General features: G+C 41.6%; 1 protein-coding gene across 1 annotated transcript; it reads left to right on the top strand.

Moving 5' to 3' along the window:
• The first annotated feature begins 10,556 nt into the window (after window positions 1–10,556).
• Window positions 10,557–18,614, top strand: LOC128786215 (WD repeat and coiled-coil-containing protein). The gene is made up of 5 exons (XM_053939330.1): window positions 10,557–10,654; window positions 11,001–11,118; window positions 12,884–14,753; window positions 16,192–16,309; window positions 18,014–18,614. Exons 3-5 carry the CDS (start codon window positions 12,903–12,905, stop codon window positions 18,283–18,285), a joined length of 2,241 nt encoding a protein of 746 aa, XP_053795305.1. The 5' UTR covers window positions 10,557–10,654; window positions 11,001–11,118; window positions 12,884–12,902; the 3' UTR covers window positions 18,286–18,614.
• Window positions 18,615–18,879: the final 265 nt, after the last annotated feature.

Raw genomic sequence — 18,879 nt, 5'->3', positions numbered from 1 at the left:
TGGAAGGACTGGACCTACAGTGAAGTTCACCACAGCTGCTGCTATTAATGTCTGGAGCCAAGAGACTATTGTCTACTTTGACTGAGGTCAGTATGTTCTTGGAGAACAGCATTATGCTAAAAATCATGCAGTAACAACAAATCTAGCTGGTGCAGGTGTACAGTCTACATAAAACCTGAAGAAAATACAACTAAAGAGATTTTATATTCATTAAGGAAAACCAGGATAAAAAAAAAAAAAGTTGCTTCAGCCTCTTTTCTATTCCAGCTGGATCCCATGGAAACCTGCAACATTTTCAGAAATGCCTAATTTTTATATGAAAATCTTCAATTACTAAAAAGGCTGCATCACTGTCTCCTGTCAGTGTCTTACACAGCATGTAGATTTATACATGCACACAGAAGAGAAAGAACAAATCTTGCAAGACAAATTAGGGATCAAACATGTTGAATGTAAATTTCACTTGGCTAAATGCAGGTGTATATATACACTGAGCCTTTCATCTACACTCCTGCACGATCAGTCAAAAAAAGAAAAGCACTTCTATAGCACATTATTCATGCCCCAACAGAGATTTCTAAAACTGATTGTGGTGAACTGTCCCTGTTAAATAAGTAAATAAGTGCCTATTCCTTTCCACTGACTGCAAACATAAGCAGGGGGACTGGTTTGAACACAAACATTTGCTTTTAGCCAGGTGAACCTCACCCTCAGAGACAAGAGACAATACAAATACAGGTGGGAGTCAGGCAGGCAGATCCATGGAAAACAAACTATTGTGATTATGGTGATAGAAATAGGCATAAGGGAAGAACTTAATGAACTCCCTAACTTTTCCTCATTGAAATGCAAAGAGAAGGATAAAGTAGAGTGAGCAGCCATGTGTGCAAGGGCATTTTGTACTGCTGGAACCATGGAAAGGCCTGCCTGCTTCACCCTGTACAGCCAGGGAAACAGACAAGGAAGGACACTTAAGCTACTATTAGGAATTATTTTTCATACTGTGCATTTTGGGTCTTGTTAGTACTCCTGAGGAGTCTTTTTTCCCTTCCTGGGAACTATGGCAAGCCCACTCATAGGGCACAGAAACTAAAATCCAGTTACAATACTTCACTCCATACAAAGGCTGGATCAAGACAGTAGATCTACGCTCTGAAGGACCTTAAATGGTTTGAAGGTTTGGCATTAGTACCATTGCAGTGATGCAGACAGGAATCTCATAAGGAACTATTTCAATTCTTGAAATAAGTAAAGTTTCATTTCATTGAATTAAATGTCTTCTTCAGGCAAGTATCCTCCCAGGGACAAAGGAATCATCATTCTAAATCACCTACAACCAAAGGGATGCAATACAACAAATTACATTTGTACTACCTTGTTTGTAAAGATATCTTCAAGCAGCCTCAAGAAACATTCCTGATTGTAAAAAAAAAAAAAAAAATCCTAAACAACAAATAAATATGACTTTTTAAGTATTAAACACATCAGTTACTTTATAGTTATTGAGTTAATTGGATTTCCTGCTTCTTTGCATTAGAATTGTGTTCAAATGGGTATTTGTATTACTACTGCTTTAAGAATTTGATTTAAGTCATGCTTTCTTTCAATGAAATCAGCACAAATCACTGAAATAAGTAACACAAAGGTTCACAGACATAGCATGGTGAGGGAAGACATGATCAGATTTCTAAAGGACATAGCACATTTCAAGGCAGCAGATGTTTCTAATCCTGCAAATACCCTTGAATAACATCCTTGTGTCTCGTAAGTCCTGGGTATTTACAATGCTTATGCTATGGCCAATCAAAATAAAACTTAATTATAACTAACTAGAGTGATGGAAGGATCTATTTTAGAGGACTACTTAGGCTTAAATAAAGGAAAAAACTACAATGAAATTTTTTTCACAAATATTATCTTCTATGGGTGATAATCCCATAGTTTGGTCCACTCCAATTGAAGCTAATGAAACACAGAAAATGTTACAGGGGAACTCTGGGAAGGTGAAAAACTGAACTAGCAGAGATCAGCAAGTATCCAGGCATTTAAAATCACTCAGAACTTATAATCAGACATTTCTTTGTCATTCTGTCATATTACCATTTTAGTTTCCCATGCATTACTCTTCTATAAAACAATCTGAGTGTTGAGATCAGAAATTAAAGGAGATTCTTTGAACAGCTATCAAAGTTTGGTTTGGTTCTGTTTCATGGAGCTAAAAAAGGAGAAATTTTCAGATAACAAAACAGTTAGTTTCAGGGAGTAACTAGCTGTAAAATTAAAAACTTTAATTCTGTGATGCTTACTGAATTTCTGGATTTGTTTTATACTGGTGACATTGTTTTCCCTGCTGTAGGATTCAAAGATTAAGTAGGAGCCAATCTACCTGAAAGTGCCATTAGCACTCAGCACAAACAGTCTGGTAACAAAGATTCCAGTTTATCCTGTTGGACATATAACATTTTACTATAGATCAATTAAAATTGTATAATTTAAAGAATAGAACTGCTCCCACATTTATGAATATGCTGTTTGTAAATATGCTTGAAAACAAGGGTTTAAATCATATAGATACACTCAAAAATGGACAACAATTGAACCAAGAAATACTTATTTTCAGGTAATGATTAAGGGGAGCAGCACAGTGCAGCACTATCTTATCTAGTGGCTATCACAGGGCTGTAACATTAAAATTGAAAGCAATAAAAACACTGGAGGAAGAGCTGAAGAGATTTATGCAAAGCAGAGGATAAATTTTCAGCTTTGGTTTGGATGGAGAACAGATGGAGAATCAGTGAAGTAGAGAGATAAAAGACAACTGTTCTATTAAGCACAGGCTTTACAGAAGATATTTGCAAAAACAGTGATAAAGGCATGTGGAGAGAGAGAGAGTTTGTACAAAACAAGTTGAGCAGAGAGGAGATTGTGAAAAGGAGAAAAGTATAGAATGAGAAGCATTCACCATCCTCCCCAGATGCTATTTTACAGGGCCAAAATTTATCAGTGTAGCAAACGGGAGTTGTTCAGATCATCCAAATGTCATGAAGTGCCAACCCCTTTATTAGCTCCTTCTTTCATTAGCAGAAAGGATAGTCACCAGACTAGACAGTCACCAGAAAGGACAGTACCCTCTGGAAGAATAAGGAGACTATTGGTATTAAGCTCATGTCCAGAGCCACCCAGCAGGGAAGTCTGTATTCTGTAATTAAACCAGAGGAAAGCTAGGAAGACTAGGATCCTAAATTAGAAGTGGAAGCAGAATGACAACACTCAGTATGACAAACCAGTGGCACTCAGAAGTCTAAATGGGGTACCAGCTCCTCCAAAACATTTCCCCTGTGGTGAAAAAACAACATGCCACAAAGTCTAAACTTCCATTTTAATTACTCTGCATCTGTAGCCAGCATATTTATATGCATCCCAGTATATTTTTAGGAGATGCTACAGCTTCTCTTAAAAGTATACTCTACTTCAAAGTAAAGTTAAAATTCACCTTGCACTTTCCATAAGTTGCCTGCTAAGAATGCAATAGTCTGCTTTCTTTGCATGTGTTTTGGTTTTTTTTGTTGTTGTTTTTTTGTTTGTTTGTTTGTTTTTTGGTTTTTTTTTGTTGTTGTTGTTGTTTTGGCCCACTTCTTGAGAAAATGCTAACTACAGAAGTTCTGTATTCCACATAAGCTTTTTCTTTTTTGATTTTGAAAACTGTTTCATGAGAACAATAATAAAACAATATACAAATAAAATCCTGCAAAATCAAAGTAATCTGAAATTCTGTTGGCCAATTTATGATGCTGACTTTGCACAACGAAATATTATTTTGTTATTCTTTATAATAGCTAAAAAGTGAGATATCACAGCAGGAAGTGTATAAAGGAGGCCCTGCATTACCCTCAACTAGTTTTTCAATTTTTCCCTCTATTACTCTAGAATAGTATTTTCTATACTCATGTGAATTTCCTTAATATATTTTCAATCACTGAAATAGTATCAACAGTATCATCAAACCTAACTTCCTTTCCCCTGATTCTCATTTTCCTCTATATTTCCAAGCTTGGATAATGAACTTATTTTTAGCTATTTTTACTTTCACGTTTTCCTGCCTTAACAAAAAACCACAAGCTCTGGACCATTTTCCCACCCAAAATGTTGCTGAAAAGTCCATCTCTCTAAGCCAAAACAGTGCAATTATTCTGAAGTAGCTCCTGTCAGATGTTTATCTAACTTGTTTTTTTAAAAACCCAACATACAGGACCTGGTAGCACTAGCCTATCCTTTTGAGCTGAACTCATCTGACCTGACTTTTAAGCATGTGAAGTTAGGCAAGGTAAATCCCAGGAGTTATGAAATTTCACACATGCAAGTATTACTTTTTTTTCCATTGTCACACACAACTGAAATTAACCTATGTATTAGTGGTTTAATGTTAATTGTAATTTTATATATTTATATATATGTAAATTAGTCAATGTTATGGTTTCATTTTTTTCAACAGATTGAGGCAATTTCACAATCTTGATCTTAAATGCAAGCTCACTTTGCTGAGGTTCAGTAGTTCCTGACAGTGTTATTATCTAATGGATAAGGAAAGTCTCCAAAGTGGGAAGGATCCACACTTCTTGTGCAGGTACCATGGCATCTTACCAGCCAAGACAGCACACAGCCAGAGAGGGCATCCAAACACCACAGGATGACACTACAGACAAAACCAAACTGAAACTCTGGGCAAATGCAAACCTTTAGGTCACTTCAGAGGCAAAAGTCGCTTCCTTCCAATCAAACACACTTAATAAATTTTAAACACATAAAAGGCAGTATAGAAAGACACAGTTCTCAATCATTATTTTATAAAAATACTACAAAATTCACAATTATTTACTAATTTCAGCCATCAAAAAAATAAACTTTTGCTGTGCATGAAAAGCTCTGATGTCCTTATGGAAATTTAGCTAGAGGTGAAGTTTTCCAAAGCATTACTGGTGACAGGACTTCTCATTCTCCATTGAACCCTCTTCATTCATCCTGCAGTCACTGGATAGAAAGACACAGACCCAAACATTTACAGGGCTAAAAATACCAACCAAAACACTTTTAAAGTGGATCCATTTCTCAATCCAACCCACAGCTCAGCTGCACAGTTGTGCCAGCATAGAAGGCACATCAACAAATACTAACATGCCTATTGCTATCATAGCTCATTCCTTTTATCTGTCAGTGAATTCTGTATCTCTTGAAATAACAATAAATTTCTTTTTAAGTGTAACACTTCAGAGCATTTTCAATCTGGCTCATTGCATTTATTACATATTTCCTACCTTAGACAGCATAACACCATCTAAATTGTGTAATGCTAATTGCTTCCCTTACTATCTTTCCCTCAGAAACTTAGTTCACCTAAGTCAAACGAAGAAAAGTCAGAATTCTGGCTCCACTGCAAGTTACTGTCAAATCTTCCCTTGAACTTCAAACAAGTCACAATTTCATTCAGTTTGTAAATATTCTTATGCTCATGTAACTTGTACATAGCTGTCGTCTCCATTTCCATGTCTACCTTTCCTCATTAACATTTTATTTAGATATCAATGATATTGTTATCAGCACAAAATGTAGTGACACTGATCTTCATTGATACACTCTTATCTCAAAACACTTGAACCTCTTAATAGCATAAAAGAAAACTGTGCATGACAACACTGTGCCAGAAATACAGGATTAACCTAAGCAGCAGCAAGATCAAAGAAGTACTTTTGCAGATTAGTTACATAAAAGGAAAGTAGAAAATTTATCTGTAGGAGACAGAAGTATCTAGGACTGAATTGTTTACAAGGCACAAGGAAGGGTTCTCAAAACATTTACAGAGAGAGAAGGAGAAAAGATGTGTATATATGGTGGCACAAGGAAAAGGGAATCCAGATGCCTACCAGAAAGATTAAGATTTGAACAATCTCTTCCACAGGATATTGTTAAATACCTGTAATTATGTGATTTGTGTATCAGCTTGGTTCTGGATTAACACAGTTACAAGGATGTGTAATTTAAAAGAAGATACTGTTTGCTCTGAGGATGTATGCCTGGAAATGTCTTTGCAAAGATTATTCCAAAGGAACACTGTCATATCAAAAATCCTTGTTTACAACAAGGCTGATTTACATAACTCAATTTTAAAATGGAAAGACTCTTGAGAGGCTATCTTATTTTCAATATACATTGTGCTATTATGCTTTTGTGTTATTTATGGTATACAACAAACTGAGAAGTCAGGAGACTGATTTTTACTTTGTAGCACTTCCACAGCAGCACAAGAACATTAGCTTGGCATAGAGCTTTATTCCAGTGTCTTTATTCCAGGTCTGGAAGGTCTGTTTTGACTATTCACAGTTTAGATCCTTGTTTGGGGCAGATGTCTGTTAAATACTTGAAATCTTTTCTGTCCATTAGGTCTCCCTTGAGTTTCCTTTTCTCTATGCAACACCACTCTTCAGTTTTTCTCACAGACATCCACCCTGGATCTCGTTTCTCTGCCCTGCACCAGTGTGCAGTCTTTCCTGAACTGCAACAGAGTGGGTAGAACTCAGCTGAAGGCCTGTTTCAGACACTGAAAAGCACTGGTGCAGGTTTTTACACACAGGAAACATAGGCTGTCACAGCATGAACCACTGCAGGGGTGACAAACATTCCTGTGTGAGTTTTGTACATTTCCCATGCCTTCTTCCCGGTGTAGGAAACAACCAACTGTTTGAAAACTAATATACACAACATTCTGAGTCTCCTTTGTCTCTACAACAACCAGCAAAGAGTTGTACCTGTGCAGTACAACCGGCTAGGGCAGGCTTCAGGAGACCTGCAGTGGCAGCTGCTTTAGGAGAGGTGTGGTAGCTACAGCTGCAGAGAAAAGCAGCAATTCCCACTCTGTTGCTGTTCTAATTGCCCAAATTTGCACTGGTCCTCTCAACTCCTCAAAGCCTGGAGCCACAAGGAATCCCCTGCAAGACTTCAAGCTACAGAGCACCAAATTCATTTTTGCCTGTGCTGTGGAAATACTGTGACCCCATCTGGCTGTACTCAGCCAAGCTGAGCAGACATAATACAAGAATCCTGTTCACACACCCCCCAGCAGTGTCTGGCTTCTTCTGACAACATGATATTGACTCAGGATGAGGCAATTTTCTGCAAAATTGCTCATCTTATATTATTTTCATTACTAATCAGCTCTCAGAATGAAGAAGAAACATTTTTAATCTGATAATAAAAAACACATAAAACATCTGTATCTTTTAGCTACCGATCCTAGGCTTTAACATATCATATTTTAGAGGGATAAATTACATGGTAGTGCCTCATTAAGTTTTCCCATTAAGAAATACAATTATGAGATCAATTTGCTCACTCAGTAGTGTCCACAGACTGGATTAAATATATATATGTTTTAAAATTATGCTTATGAAGCTAAGGGAAAGTGTCTTTAAATTATTCTTTTCCCTTGTAACATCATGTTCATTAAATGTGCTCAAGTTCAGTAAGTGCAAAGAAAAAATCTAGAGTGCAAAACCAGCAACTCTACATATCTCATCACAACCATTTCACCTTCCTTCCCTGCCATTCCCTCCCTCTAGAAGGTATTCATAACTCTTCTGTCTCAGACTCTCCTATATTCTTATTAACATTTTGTTTCAACTAATTTGAAAAGCAGACACCCAAATGATACAACAAATTAAGTTATGGGAAAGCAAATCTGCTCTCCATGGAGGTCCCGAGAATAGATTTGTGAGTCTGCTCAGTGTTTAAGGATAAGCTTGACTCAATGCAGTCACATGTTTTTAAAAGCCAAGATGTGTGCTTTAAATGAACATGACCATAGGAAACGATTTCTCTAATTTCAGACTTTTAAACACTTTTCCTCGCATAATTTCATTGACCCACTTTCTACCTTACAGACTTCTCCTGAGGGTTCTGAGTCATTAAAACCCCCAAAGTCACAGACACATCATATGTATCAGCAGTGAACAGCTTGGAAAGTCTGGAAAAGAAAGAAAGAAAACAAGAGATGTCTATTTGCAGTACAGCTGCTGAGGAATAACCACTGTGCCTATGCACATCGTGGCTGTGTGACCAGCCATGGCTCATGGCTGCTGGCCAAACAGCCTCCAGCATTTTTCAGGCTGTTCTACATGTCAAAATAACCAGGCTGTGGTTACACAAATAAGACACAGACTGTTGGGCATGGAAATAAACAACTGGTGTAATAATAACAACCTGCACACCATTCTGGCACTCTGGTAGGTTGAGTCAATTCCATTTCAATGAAAATATTAATTTACAGATCTTCAACTAACTCTGAGTTTTTGTGATATTTTCGGTTCATGTGCTGAACTCTATTAGCAGTTTACATATAACACAAGTTACATTATGGAAATAAGTATTTAAAAATACTTTTTTGTATAATTATATGCACAGGAAACAAAAATAGACATTTACCATGAAAATGTCTTTGAGGCACTCTTAAACTGTGGTCTCTGTGGTTTAAATGTTTGTTTCTGTCTATTAATATGGATGGTCAATTTAAGTTTTATATTTAAAAATAGTGAAATCATTGCTGTTCAACAGAATTCTTTGTGAGACTAAAATATAGTCAGAAAACTGTTTTTGTCTAATAAAGCCAGCTGGTTGCTCAGGGTCCCTGACACCAAGTGACAATCCTGCTTGGCCAGACCCGCCACTGAGGAAAATGGATATTATGAAGGTAAGAACAGATTAAGTATTTGTGTAACAGAACTTCTTGGGAAATTGGCTTGAGTGAGCTGTTCAGAAAAGCTGGTGGTGGGGAGGAGGAAGGTGGGAATGTCTTTTGCCAAAGGGTTTCAAGGCCAGGCTGTATGTGGCTCTAAGAAACCTGGTCTAGTGGAAGGTCTCCCTACCTGCTGCAGGGGGTTGGAACGAGATGATCTTTAAGGTCCCTTCCAACCCAAACAACTCTATGACTTACTATTTAAAATGGTATGTCCCTGAAAATCACCACGTTTTAATGTGAAGATGCTCTGATGGCAATATGTTCCAATGGTCAGTCAGATTCACAGATGTGTCTTACATATGTGAATCTATCCACAGCTCTTGTTAAAACTTCCTTCACTAACATCAGAGCTTTTTTGTGCTTTTGTTTCCCCTCTGTACAGGCACTCATGCAATATGGCCAAGTCACCACCTAGTGTTCTTCTTTTGCTAAGCTGGAGCTACTTACATATTTGACCTTGCAATTATTTTAAGCATTTTTTCCCCACACCTTTGGCAGCTCTTTTTACGGCACCTTTTCCAGTGTTTCAGCATCCTATCGAGAGTGTGGGTTTCAAAAAAGTAACAATGATCTGATACACTGCTCTGCAGTGCTGAGGACTGGCAAAGTGGCACAGCCACACAATATAATTAACTTCTTTTAAAGGGCCTCAGATTCTTATAAGGAGCTATCCTCACAATAGATCAGGATCAGGTAGGTTGTATTGGAGTAGTTCTGCATTGAATTTAGATGTTTTCCTCACTTCAGTATGACCACCTCATGGGATGGGAAACACCACACCAGGGACCTGATGTCCTCCCACTGGAGGCATCTCTGCTCTTCTGTGCCACTTCCTGAGGCCTCTCCAAGAGCCACACGGGTACGAGCAGGTCCTGTGTGGAAGTGTCATACGGTGGATGACCCCTGGGGTGATGGAAGTGACAAGAGCAGGATAATCACCTCCTTAGCCTGGCTGGTGATGCTTTGCTTAATGCCAACCATGCCCTGGGGTGCATCAGGCACAGCACTGACCGCTGGTCAAAGGAGGGGATTGTCCCTCTCTGTTCTGCACTGGTGTGGCCACACCTCGAGTCCCATGCGCAGTTTTGAGTGCCACAATATAAAAAGGGCATCCGAAGGAGGGCCACAAGGGTGGCAAGGGCATGGAAGGGTAGCCTTATGAGGAGCAGCTGAGGTCACTTGGTTTGTCCAACCTGAAGGAGACTGAAGGGACATCTCATTGTGGTCTTCAACATCCTCATGAGGGGCAGACACTGATCCCTCTGGCATCCAGTGACAGGAGCCGGGGGAATGGCATGGAGTTGCGTCACGGCAGGCTTCTGCTGGATATCAGGAAAGGGTTCTTCACCCAGAGGGAGGCTGGCCACTGGAACAGGCTCTACAGCGCAGTGCTCCCAGCACCAAGGCTGAGTTGAGGAAGCGTTCTCAGGAACACGGTGCGACTCTAGGGATGTGCTGCGCACAAGATGGTCCTCGTGGGTGCCTCCCAGAGGCCGACACCCCGTGACTTGTGAGCCGCCACCACTCCCGGCCGCCCGCCCAGCGCCCGCGGCCCCTCAGCGGCGCTGTGGGGAACGGGGGCGGCAGCGGCACGAGCCGCCCGCCCCGTGCAGGCCCCGCCTGCGGGGCCATAGAGCGCCGCCGCTGCAGAGCGGCCGGGCGGGCGGGGTGGCGCCGGCGCCCCCCGCGGCCGGGCGGTGCTGGGCCGTGCTGACCCGGCTGGGCTGGGCTGGGCTGGGCTGGGCGGTGCGGGGAGGGGAGGCGGGCCGGGCCCTGCGGGAAGGCGGTGCCCGTCACAGCCCAGCGCCGCCGGGGCTGCAGGGCCCGGGACCGCCTCAGCGCAGCCGGGCCGGGCCGCCGGCAGGGCGGGTGAGCGAGGCCGCGGCCGCGGCGGGGCGGAGAGGCGGCGGGCGGGCCGGCGAAAGGCGGGGAGTACCGGTGCGGGCGGGCCCGCGCAGGGAGCGGCGGCGCAGGCGGGCGGTTTGTGCGGGCTCCCCGGCCCGCTGCTGCCTTGGCCGCTCGGTGCAGGGGGGTACTTGCAGCCGCTCCTCTGTCCCTGGGATTGGGACGGGCACTACATTTCGGCGAGCACCCGGCCTGTGGTGTGGCACCTGCCCGGGGAGCTGCGGCTGGGCCGGGCGCTGCAGGAGGCGGTGTGGGTTTGGGCACAGGAATGCACTAGCCAGTGGGTATCTTGCTCTTTTTGCTTTTCCAGGGCAGCTGGGATAGTGAAAACGCCTCTTGTGACACAGGAACCTCTCCAGACGGCCCAGGAGGCTTTAGCATCTTTCAGTGTCTTATGAGGTGCATTATCTCGCATCTCCCTGCCATCAGTAAGTATTGCCCAGCACTGTGGATTCTGAGCACAGCGAACATCCAATGTTAATTTTCCTGAAACTGGTGTATACTTAACAGGACTGAGGCTGGTTATAGAGGAGAGGCCAGGTAGATGGTAGAGAACTTGCATTTGAAGTATCTTGAGTGGTCTCTTGTGAGGCAGGATTCAGTGTACTTAATCTTATCCCTGATAGACGTTTCCTTAACTGGCTCTTACTGATTATGAAATTCATGAAGTGCCTTCCCCTCCAAGGTAACCTGCTTCAATGCTTAGCTATCACATATAGTCAGAATTTTTCCTTAATAGCTGACCTAAATCTTTGTTGAAACTAAGCTGATTATTATCATGCACTGTCCAGAGTATACCTGGAGACCAGTGGATGGATGTTCTGTCACTGGACTGATGAGTGTTCTCTAGTTCCCACTCACAGTCTTCTCCAGACAGAGAACCCACTTCCTGTGTTTCTCTGATCCCTTAGCTTTGTTGAGCATTTCCACCATCCTGAACTCAGAGGTAGGTTCAGTGGAGATGTTGTTAGCAATGAGGAAGTAGGGCAAGTATCTCTCTTGTGTATGTCCATCCCTCTTAAAGCATTCCAGAATGAAATATTCTTACTTGGCTACATACCTCACATTACTGAAATATTGAGTTTGTCATTCATTGTAACCCACATCATTTTTTGCTATACCTCTACCTAGGGAATTATTCCTGGAGAGGTATCCAAGTTGGTGGTTTTCTTTTTACTAAGTATATTATTTTGCACTTGTTATTAGGCTGAGAAGAAGTTACTTTGGTCATAGTAACACAGCTTTCTATACAATTTTTATGTTTGAAATCCATTCTTGCAATCCTCTTCCTGCATTTTAGGGTCATCCACAAATAATTAAAATACTGAGGGATGCCAGGCCCTGCACATTGTGATAAACTCTTCTAGTTTGACAGTTTTTACTGTCAAGAAACTTTCTTCTTGTTCTTCATGTTTCCTACTAAAACTGCAACTCATTCTGTGCCATGGCTTTACATCTGAGCCAAATTGTTTGGAGATCTGAAATTAGGAAACCATCGATTCCTCCGAACTGGCTTTTGTGCACAGAGTAGGAATTGCTCACAGCTCAAAAACTAGAAATTAGTGTAAAATCCTGACATTTTCCAAAGTGTTGATGCCTTGTGTATGCCTTCTTTTAAATTCTTTTTTCTTTCATTTCCTCAGAAAAATCTGCTTTCATCCCAACTCTCTTCAAAATTGCATTTGCTTTCTTACACAGCTTTCTGGGATAACCATCCAAATGGCTGATTCTCACATGCTTAATACAGGATCAGATTTATAGATAATACATTAATGCTTGGTTATACTTGTAAGGGATTACTTCATCTGACCAGAAGTGCTCCAGGAAGTTGAGACTGAGCAGCAATATTTTGAGAATTGTTGATACTGAAGTAAATAGAAAATATTCTGAGAACAACAAGTTACTGATTAGAATGAAAGGACTGGTCTTGTGATGAAAATGTAGCAAAAATCTGATGGTAAGCCTATAGAAACAGCAAAGTTTCTTTCTCTTAAAACTGCATTTCATGGTGGAAACATCATAGACAAAAAAATTACTGGGCTGGGAATTAAGCGTAGGTGAATGTTATGTTATATCGACTTCAGTGGAAGGAAGAGTCCAGCTCTGGCAGGGTCATAAGCTGAATAATCATCCAGGTACTGTCCTCTATCCTCTACAATAATTTATTTTTCCTTCTCATTCTTTTCTGTGTAGATGTTCCACTTTAGAAGTCATGGAGCTGGGAAAGGCAAAGCTCCTGCGAACTGGCCTCAATGCCTTGCACCAGGCCATTCACCCGGTGCACGGGCTGGCCTGGACGGACGGCAAGCAGGTGATCCTGACTGCGCTGCAGCTGCAGAACGGAGAGCCCAGATTCGGTGACTCGAGCGTGGTCGGTCAGTTTGAACACGTGCACGGGCTCTACTGGGGCCCGTGTCCCGCCGAGGCCCCAGCCCTGCTGGCGGTGCAGCACAAAAAGCACATCACCATCTGGCAGCTCTGCTTCAACGGCGCCGACAGGAACAAGCTCCTGGTTTCACAGATCTGCGACATCAGCGAGCCGTACCCCGTGCTCCCCCAGGGCTGCGTGTGGCATCCCAGCAAGGAGGTCTTGGCCGTGCTGACCACCCGGGACGCCTCTGTCTTGCCCTCTGTGCATCTCAACAACTCCAGAATTAATGCGGACATCAAGGGCAGTGGGCTCATCCACTGCGCCTGTTGGACCAAGGAAGGAAACCGCTTGGTTGTGGGGGTGGGCAGTGCCCTCCATTCTTACATTTGGGACGATGCTCAGAAAACACTCAGTGCTTGCTCTTTTTGCCCAATCTTTGATGTGGGAGGCTACATCTGTGCTGTGGAAGCTACGCAGAATTTACAAGTCGCAGTTGCCACCGAACTCCCCCTGGACAAGATCTGTGGCTTAAATGCTGGTGTTGCCTTCGAAGTTCCATCAAGCGTTGAAACCGAGTCCTTCCCCTCGCAGTCCAGCTTGTGTGGGGAGGAAGAGTATTCCTTGGATGGAGGAAAGAAGTCACTAGACTCTGAGAAGCCCTTGTCTGTAGTTACATCTCCTGTGGATCTAACTCACATACTTTCTAGCAAGCAGAGTGCTGATTCCAGCCCTCTCCTTCACCTGAGGCCCAAGGACTACCTGACAGGAAGTGGCCAAGATTCCTCACACCTCATCTTGGTGACTTTTGAAAGAAAGGTTACCTCTACTAAAAAAGTGAGCATCCCAGGCATTCTTGTACCTGATATAATGGCTTTTGACTCTAAAACTCAAACTGTATCTGTTGCCTCCAATACTTGTAATGTTATTTTAGTCTATTCACTGACTTCATCCAGTTTACCCAATATTCAACAAATTCAGCTTGAGAAGAGCGAGAAGCCAAAGGGTTTGTGCTTCTTGACCAATAAATTGTTACTGATACTGGTTGGAAGACAAAAATTCACTGACCCTGCTTTTCTTCCTTCTTCAAGATCAGACAAATACATGATCCGATTGATGATTAAAGAACTGATACTTGAAATGGGTCCTTCAAAGTCTGCGTCAGCTGATGGCAGCTCCAGTTTGAACCTTTCCAACATTACTCATGATCCCTCTAGAGATGTCCACCCTCTCAGCCGTGGGCTCCTGATACCAGATCGCTCTGCCCTTCAGTCTCCTACAAGCCGAAGGAAGCTCATTGAAGAAATCAAGAGTCCTGCTTATGAACAAAACTTGGTGTTGAACATCAGCGATTTCAAAGACAAAAAGATTTCCATGAATTTTCCTCCAGCTGTCGAGACTCTGGATGCTGAGCCAGTTAATCGGAGCGTGGCACTGTCTAACGCTTCGAACAAGCCAACGTCCCCGAAAAGGCAGCATGAGGCAGCTTCCAAAATACCCAATTCTTACAAGAATAACCTGTTCAGTGAGAAGGAGGCGAGTTACTTTTTGAAAAATGTGGAAAAATTGTCTGGTAACTTCACAGAATTGCAGCTCCATCTTTCTGAATTAACTGAGCTGCTAAAATCTGGGAAGAGAAATCTTCCAGTGTACCCATCTTCTCAGGAACCCTCGTTTATTAACATCACCTGCCAGGTAATTTTAATATTGGAAGACTTAATGGTGAAACCTGTTTATGGCTGTATTTTTTGTAACGCTCAAGTAACAGTAGGATTAGATTTCCATCCTGTTCCTGCAGGTAGTTTTTTTATGGTTCTAAATCCCATTACTCTGCAGGCTTCCAATGTTTTTAAAGCTATGGGTTATCCAGGAATGTGCAGCTCCCTGTCCCACCTCACACTGGGCCAAACCCCTCAGTTCTGCAGTGAGGCTGCTGGAACTCCAGCAGGACCCACATGTTGCAGCCCAGCTGCAGAATTAAAGCCCTTTACAGAGATCTAGGAAGGGAATGCTTTTCCTAGGCAACATCTAAAGCTTTCTGTATAGAAATTTAGACAAGTGAAGATTTCCATGTGTGGGAATTGGTATCAATATCCCGCTCTCCTGTGAGGAAACTAAAATAATGGAGACTGAAACAAAAGCAAATTGCCTTGGCTTTGAAACAGAAATTGCTAATTAGCATTGAGAGCACCATCCAAGGAGGAAAGAAACCTTTAGAGACACAATAGATAATTCCATTAACATGGCTTAAAAATGGATTTAAAGTGAAATTTCACTTGAAAAACACATTGTTTGGCTGAAAGATTTGCTCTTGCAAATCTCATGCTAGAAAGGGTAAATTACCTGATTATCAAAACCTGGCAGAGATAGACAACATCATTTGTAGAATTCAGATTAATTAACCTTAGTCAATATTCAAAGTAATTTAAGCTGCCATTTTCCTTTCAATTAGCTCTTACACTTAAGCGTTATTATTGCAAAAAATTCCCAACTTTTGTAGCATTGAATTCAAGTTCTAGATCATATTCCCTCACTCTCTTCACTGTTTCCCATTGCAAACATTCAATCATTGTAATAACAGATTTTAAACATGCCCTGCTGTGCCCAACTGGGCATATTCTTTGAATATGCTTTTTGGATTTAAGGCTTGGGGCAGTGATGGACAGGGGTGGGATAAATAAACCCTTCTGACTTGTGAGTCTGTTCCTCACCCCAGCATTCATGACCAGGAGTTCTCACTTCTGAAATTTTGGATCAGGAATGGGTGGGGAAAGGTGGGATAGAAAACCTGAAACTTTACAAGCCCCCTGGGGAAATGTCCCTCATGGATGGAAGGATGGGGATGAGGATTGTGTTGTGGATGAAGCTCATGGTTTCTTCAGCAGCAGTGCATTATTTTCTCTCCTGTTCTGACATGTGCTGGGTAAGCACTGTTCCTTGCTGCTGTCACTCACTCATCAGCACTTTGATAGCTGAGACTTCAAAGGATAAATCTTGCAAATGGGCCTGAATGTGTGTAGCATTTGACTTTCCGTAAATAATGCCACCGAAGACACATCTGTGATCCTGTTGTGATTAATGCCATTTTAACTATACATCACAGTAGCTAATGACTGTTTTCTTGCATTTTCAGAAGCAGCTTTCCAAAAGTGATGCAGATGAAAGTCGGGCTGTTCTTCTCTGTGGTGGTAAACTCCGCCTAAACATCGTCCAGCAGATATTCAACCTCTCCCTTGTAGAAATGCAGCACGGTATGTTGGGATTATCCAAGAGTACAAACACTTGAAACACTTGCCAGAGAAGCTGTGGCTGTCCCATCCCTGGAAGAGTCCCACGGCCAGTTTGGATAGAGCTTGGAGCAGCCTGGTCTAGTGGAAGGTGTCTCTGCCTGTGGCAGGGGAGTGGAACTGGATGAGCTTTAAGGTCCCTCCCTTCCTTCCCAAACTATTCTGTGATTCTCTGTGTCATTCTTAGTGAGCAGTAGCAATATGCATATTCCATCCCGGGAAAAACTCAAGGAATAAATAATGAAAGATGAATAAAAAGTTTTTAATAATGTAAAAATTCTTCTCTGAATCTTCTTTTACTGAGAAGAACCTTTATATCATTAAAAAAATAAAGAAGAGCAAACTTACATATTGATGGCCTTATCAAGTAACTAGTCACACAGGAAAATTCCTTTCAGCCAGTATTTTACTTGTTTTCAGCTTCTCTATGGAGAGAAGTCTGAGTAACAAGGAGCATAGGGTTGACTGGTGGTTTTGGCAATACAGTGTTCTACATTTGAGTCTGTAGCTCCAGCATCTAGACTTGCTGTAGGAAATCCTGTAGCACAGAAGCAGCTCTGTATGCTTCAGCAGTGCATTTCACATCAGGTTTTGCTGTGAGGAAAACTGCCTCTCTTCCCATGTGTCTGTGTACATATCAGTTCTGAGTGTTTCACTCTGGGCAGAGGTAGAAAACACACTTTGAGATATGATTTCTCACTACTACAGGTACTCCCCGTGCTATAGTCCCTCTGCTTGCCCCCTGTATCTGCTCTCTGCCTGCTTGCAGATCACTGGGCAACCGTCCCAAAGCCTAAGGCTTGCCATTGTCCAAGTTTTATTTCTCCTGAGGAATTGTTGATGGAATGTGTTTGTTTGAAATATACAGACGCAAAGTAGGAATGGTATTTTGAAATCCTGAGTTGCTGCATTGTATTGATTTTCAAGTTTGGTCCAAATTAAACCAAAAGATTAGAGGGTTGTGTGCATTTAAGCTACAATCTTCTTGTGACCTTACTTGTGATGCAAAATTACATAATGTAAATTTACAAACAGCTGGAAATGCTTCTCTGAATTCCCTTAACCCTCATGAGCTTTATTTTCTTGCTTCATCAGCTTAATGGATAAAAATATAAAAATCTTCTGGTTTATATATATTGGTAGAAGTCAGGGTTTCAGATTCAAAATGTAAAGAAAAAAGCTAGTGATCCAGAGATTTTGGGTTTGTACAGTATTGTAAAGTATTCCTTCCTTGTATTTCTTGGAATTAAGTATAGTGAAATTACATAATAAAAGCAGTTTCTAAATTGTCTTTATTATATTAATTTATCATTTAATTTACTATATCTCTGCTTTTTGTAGTATCTGCACAGCTTCAGCACTGTGAAGTAGCTTATCAATACCTAATTAAAACCAAGTGTGGTTGCTTATGAATTCTGTTCAGAATTTCATTCCTCCTGCTCATTTGAAGTGTGCATTTATTATTGTCTCATCTCCTAGTGGCAATATCCATCATAGTTGCCAAGTGTCCTTTATTTTTGAGATGGTACAACCTGTATCTTTTCATACTTTTTCTTTTCTAGAAAGCTGTAAATATACAGAGTCGTTTAATTCTAGAAGAATTTTGGTTTTTACCTTAAACATACTCTACACAAAAATTTATCAACAGCCTTGTGCTTGTCTTCACAGGTTCCTCTTGGATCGTTCTCACAGCAGACAGCGAGGGCTTCATCCCGTTAATGTTTACATCCGCACAGGAGATCCTCATCAGAGATGCCACTGCAAAAGGCTACAGTGCCCGCTCCTCCAAAACTCTGGATATCATCAGTTCCACACAGGGCTGTAGATCCACTTCTTCTGAAAGCCTGGATATCACCAGTTCTCTGGAAGTCCTGAGGGACTGCTCCTCCAAGACCTTGGACAGCATCAGCCCTTCAGAACAGCCCAGCAATAAAATGTAGTTTTTGACAGTGGTTTTGCAATGCCTCTCTGATGATGGGAGGCTTTTATGTTCACTGTATGGGACTGCAAATTATCAACAACAATCTCAAATCTCTGTACGATTTCTGTAATTTTTTTGTTGCGTTGTAAATTATTTATTGGATCCTTGGAAATATTAACTTTTTTTTATACTGAGCGGTGTTTTTTAACTATGCCTCTTGCAGTACAGATGAGGTTGAAAATGTGCATTCTTACAAGTTTCTGAGCTCAAGTTTCCATCTTAGTCTTTAATACTTTGATGTTTTTAGATAATAGTAAACTTGATAATAAAGAAATCTTTGAAAATGCTGCATTGTCCCCCATTTCCTCTCTTCTGCCAAAGCCTGAAATATTACACTGGTGTTGTTTAGGAGCAATGCCTGCAGAAGTGCACCTGGGTTTGCATTGGGGTAAGCACCAGTGTAAGGTCATGGAGTTTGGGACAAAGTAGGATCACGTGAAATATCCATATGGTGCGGAAGAAAGATCCTTTTCCCCTCCGCTACCTGCCATAACACCTCTCTGCTTCCATCTCTCTGGATTTGGGGAAGTGGTTGCCACATGTCTCATCCAGC

Source organism: Vidua chalybeata, chromosome 3, assembly GCF_026979565.1.
Source record: "Vidua chalybeata isolate OUT-0048 chromosome 3, bVidCha1 merged haplotype, whole genome shotgun sequence".
NCBI lineage: Eukaryota > Metazoa > Chordata > Aves > Passeriformes > Viduidae > Vidua > Vidua chalybeata.
This window is presented reverse-complemented; position numbering and strand designations above follow the sequence as displayed.